The sequence below is a fragment of the Megalobrama amblycephala genome, linkage group LG13 (assembly GCF_018812025.1).
Source record: "Megalobrama amblycephala isolate DHTTF-2021 linkage group LG13, ASM1881202v1, whole genome shotgun sequence".
Classification (NCBI taxonomy): domain Eukaryota; kingdom Metazoa; phylum Chordata; class Actinopteri; order Cypriniformes; family Xenocyprididae; genus Megalobrama; species Megalobrama amblycephala.
In genome coordinates this window covers 38,346,473-38,351,292 of record NC_063056.1, presented here as the reverse complement: position 1 = coordinate 38,351,292, position 4,820 = coordinate 38,346,473, and the positions used below count along the sequence as shown (strand labels likewise).

Here is a 4,820-nt window from a genome sequence, read left to right as displayed (position 1 = left end):
CTGTCTGCACAGCGTACTTGAACGCGCTGATGACGTATGATGTTATCTGCACAGTCAGGGAACACATTCAACGATTGAACGAACATTTTATAGATCTACGTCTTCCACAGACGATATATATTTATAGACTGCTTAACATAGTGATTGCTATTAGGATATGAGGAGACTTTCAACCAGCATAACATAAAATGTTTCTGTAGAGAATCACCTGTTGCACCTTTAAATATGGTGATATTTGCATTAGTTTGTAGGGCAGAATTTCAAACTGTTCAAACAAGTAGATGTTTAAAACCAACAAGAGAAATAAAACCCCAGAGTGATCTTGAACTGGATTTCAGCCATGAGAGAAACGAGCAAGACTGTCATGTGTGTAATGATGTCATCATCACCCAACAGCCCCATCTAGTGGTGCATCAAACACACGCCATCTTGAGAAACATCTGTAGGCATTTATTTTAAAATATAAAAATAGCAAAATACAGTGGTGCATTAATTCATCTAATAGTTGTGTGATAAAATTGGTGGCATTTCATCCTTAATGAGTTATTACAATCAATATAAATCATAAAATAAAACCAGCTGTACAATGTAAACAAAATATATTACAGAAAAGAACATCAGAGGGCGTTGAGTGCATATTTCATTGTACAATGTTCGGTAATTTGTTGCTGAGTACTGAATATGTTTATGGTGCGAGCAAGTAAAAAAAGTTTATTCTGTAAAAAATTTGCTGGAAATCTCGCTACTATGTGCCTCAAACAAATCTTAGATTTTAGCTAGATCTTGCGGTTTTTATGTGCAATATGCATGAGACGATCAGTTTGCTTGAACTTATGGCATCTGCTCTCTGAACCCTAAATACTGAGGATGCAAGGCCTCCGTCTGTGCGTCAGTCATCAGCTGCTGATGAACCACCGCTGCATCCATGATGGAGCTTCCCAGTGGGTCTTGTACGATGGGCCGTCCCTCCACAGGCTTCACGTCGCTCCGACCTGGAGCTTGAGGCTTCTCTATCCCGCTGAGGTTCCAGACCACAGGAAGTGACATCATAGGTTCACCTACCAGCAGGATATAGACAGACAGCTTTCAGTTAACACTTATCACTCCATAGCTTAAATCACTGCAGCTTTTTACCTGGAATCATTTGTGTTGGTGACTGAGAGCTGTAGTCCAGATGTTTCTCTCCACTGACTTCCTCCATCTGTAATGACATCATGCTCTGATAATAACAAATATGGGGTAAAATAGTCTATTTTTGGCACTGAATGAGTCTGCTATTTGAAAGAAGTTTTTTTTTTTTTTTTTTTACTGAGCTCATCTCAATGCATCATGGGATTGCCTCCTGCAGAAAAAGATCAATTCAATGCAGTGTCATTTTAGAATTAATCAGTTCAGTTCATATTTATTTCTATAGTGCTTTTAAAAAAGTTTCAAAGCTGTTTGCATGTTTTAAATATTACAATCAATATTTATAAACAATACTAAAACACGGCATTGAATTTAATAATATATATAATAATTTATTAACTATTATAGTATTTATTAATATTTTGAATCAGCTTTGAAGTTTTTAAAATATGTCTATTTAATGTTAATTTTATTTCAGTTTTAGCTAACTTAAACTTATTTTTTTTTAGTTAGTTGACAAAGCAACATTTCTAATTTTTGCTTTTTTTTTTTTTTTAAATAAAATTTTATCCAAAATTGATATTTTGTTTTATTTCAGCTTTATTTCAATTATCCAAAATCATTTTTAATAGCGTTAGTTTTACGGAGCATGACATGCAGGAAAAAAAATTAAATTTACTATTACTATTACTATTTTATTCCCTCGGTTTATAAATCGTGCACACAATTTACTTTTTTTCCATGCATGTCATGTGCGGGACTCACGGGAATTTTTGTTAACAATAACAACACTGATTCAATGCTAATCTGATGTTGCATAATCTAAAATGCTGTCTAGATAGACAGCTCACTAGGTTTTTTAGTGGGTAGCTTGTGTGATTACCTCAGCACAGATAGGTTCTGGCAGTCGACTAGATGTTTGTCCTCTATCTTCCAGTTTGAAGGTACTAAGGAGAAAAAGAAGCAGAACATCTTAAGCAACTGCCTATGAGAAAAATCGGTAACACTTTACTTGAAGCCTTTATGCATAATGCATTATAAAGGTATTCATCATGTACGTTATCATCAGGTTAAAATGCATTATAACATTAACTTAATGCATTATACTTTCTAAAGGTGTAACAATGCATAGATAAGTATTATAATGTATTATAACTATAGTTACAATTATTCATGAGATCATATAATGCATGCATAACTAATGCATAAAAATACTTTTATAATGCATTATATATAAAGGCTTTAAAGATATTTAAAGAAAAAGCCTTTCTCCTTTCTCTATTAGCTGTTTGATAACATAGTCAAGCAAAAGACTAATCATATAAATTAAAATCTTTGGTCTGTCTAGGGGGGTCCGGGGGCATGTCGGTGGAAAAGGGGTATCTGAGCATGTGACTGCCTGTCTGAGTTTTGTTGACAGCCGGAGGCGGCACGAAATTTGAAGGAGGCGGCGCCTTGTAATTTCCTATGCAGGAAAAACCCTGCCATTGTGCAGCGTTTACTTACTCTGTAAGTTGACAGAGTGGATCTCTGAGCTGGCGTGAGTGAGTGAAGGCGGGGCTAGTTTGCATATTCATTGATCCATGTATATTAAATGAGCCAAAGGTGTAGAGTTACATTCAAGCTATTTTAAAGCATGAATAATTTTTTTTTTTCCACAGGAAAAAACATTTAAATATGTAATTTTGGTGATCAGAGAGGAGTTTTAAAGGATAAAATTATTGAGTACAGAGGGACTTTAAGTAAATGTCACCAAAAAAATCTAACCACTAACTATCCGTCTCTAACAGACTAAGTGTGCACTTGAAGCTTACCAAGACCTGCTGGACAGCGGAGCTTCACAGTTCACAGGTGATTCCAGCGGCCCAAGACTCTAGGAGGAAGTGAAAAGATAGAGGTAGTTGAAGTCTGTGCAAATGTGCATAGCATTTATGGGTGGGACCTTGTTTTGATCTAAATCGAAGCATAAAATTAGTCTAAAACTTCCCGTCTAATCCCATGAGACGATGCGGTTAAACATCATCAAATTCTCTTTCCTGAACTGAGAAAAAATTGTTTGAAACTGTATTTTGCATCAATTTTAAAAAGGACCTATTATGTCCTTTTAGTCTTGTTCTTGTTTGTGGACTGTACTAGAATAGGTTTTCATGCTTAAATGTTCAAAAAACATTATTTTTCACATATTTGACATTGTTTCTTCTCAGTCTGTCAGTAACGCTCTGTTTAGTTCCTGTCTCTATGAAGCCCCTCCTTCTGAAAAGCACAGTGTGCTCTGATTGGTCAGCTGGACCAGTGTGTTGTCATTGGTCAAGCACTTTGAGAGTGTTTGGGAAATGTCATGCCCTTTACCATAACCGCGAGTTTCAACACACTACTGACTGACTCAACCAGGCCTGCCCCTTTATTTTGCATATGCCATGGGCAGGAATTATTTAAATTAGGAATAATAGGACCATAATAGCACCCCTTTAATACAAAATATTTTATCCTCATGCAAAGGAATTATTTCGTGTTTTGATGTGTAATTTATTCTTTTATATCTGTTGGCGAGCGTTTGTACCTGTGCGGCGGTTCCGTTAGACGGCTGCACCGGAGGAACCTGCTCTTTCTCTTTGGGGTTAGGTGACTGACGCTTCCTAATGATGTACTCGTATGTGCTGATTCCATGAGACACTGTGACAAGATACAGAATGAAATAAAAGCTGCTATCTACCTCTAAAAGTCAATAACACTTGGATCAAGACTTACATAAGTAAATATGGAAGCAGAGTAAGTGGGAGAGCAATAAGAGAGCAGCCAGAGCCAGCAGGACGGTAATGAACGCCAACGCCAGCAGACTAATAGAGCTGGTCTCTAAAGGTGCTGCCGGAAGGAAAACCAGCCACGTTCCATTTCCTTTCACTGCTAGGAAATATGAAAGTAGAAATTAAAACAGGAAAATGAGAACTTGCTCTACTGTGCCGTTCGGTGTCAGTTTAATGTTTTTAAAAATAGTCTCTTCTGCTTAACAAGGCTGCATTTGTTTGGTTAAAAATAACAGTAATGCTGTGAAATATTATTACAATTTAAAATAACAGTTTTCCATGTGAATATATTTTAAAAGTAATTTATTCCTGTGATCAAAGCTGAATTTTCAGCATCATTACTCCAGTCTTCAGAGTCACATGATCCTTCAGAAATCATTCTAATATGCTGATTTGCTGCTCAAGAAACATTTCTGATTATTACCAATGTTGAAAACAGTTGTGCTGCTTTATATTTATTTTTTTATTTTTTTTGTGGAAACTGTGATTCAGATTCTTTGATGAATATAAAGTTTTTTTGTAACATAATTTTTTTATTTTTTGTAACATTATTAATGTCTTTACTGTCACTTTTGATCAATTTAATGAGTCCTTGCTGAATAAAAGTATTAATTTTAGTGCTGTCAAAGATTAATTGCATCCAAAATAAAAGTTTGTAATATGTATATTTATTATGTATATATAAATACACATATATGCATGTATATATTTAACAAAAATATATAAAATATATATAAAATATAAATATATATATATATATATATATATATATATATTATATTTTTGTTAAATATATACATGCATATATATTTATTATGTATATATAAATACACATATATGCATGTATATATTTAACAAAAATATATAATATATATATATATATATATA

General features: G+C 34.2%; 1 protein-coding gene across 2 annotated transcripts in view; it reads right to left on the bottom strand.

Moving 5' to 3' along the window:
* Positions 1-429: 429 nt before the first annotated feature.
* The window catches only part of zdhhc11 (zinc finger DHHC-type containing 11), an 11,085-nt gene continuing 6,694 nt past the window's right edge, over positions 430-4,820 (bottom strand). The window contains exons 6-11 of one of the 2 annotated variants that reach the window (XM_048153876.1): positions 3,877-4,029; positions 3,689-3,801; positions 2,943-3,001; positions 2,012-2,075; positions 1,135-1,201; positions 430-1,058 (exon numbers count right to left, since the gene is read on the bottom strand). In XM_048153876.1, the coding sequence (XP_048009833.1) occupies positions 832-1,058; positions 1,135-1,201; positions 2,012-2,075; positions 2,943-3,001; positions 3,689-3,801; positions 3,877-4,029 (683 nt within the window). In that variant the 3' untranslated portion in view covers positions 430-831. Of the gene's footprint in view, positions 1,059-1,134; positions 1,202-2,011; positions 2,076-2,942; positions 3,002-3,688; positions 3,802-3,876; positions 4,033-4,820 lie in introns of both variants that reach the window. The other variant, XM_048153875.1, reaches the window with a different exon arrangement.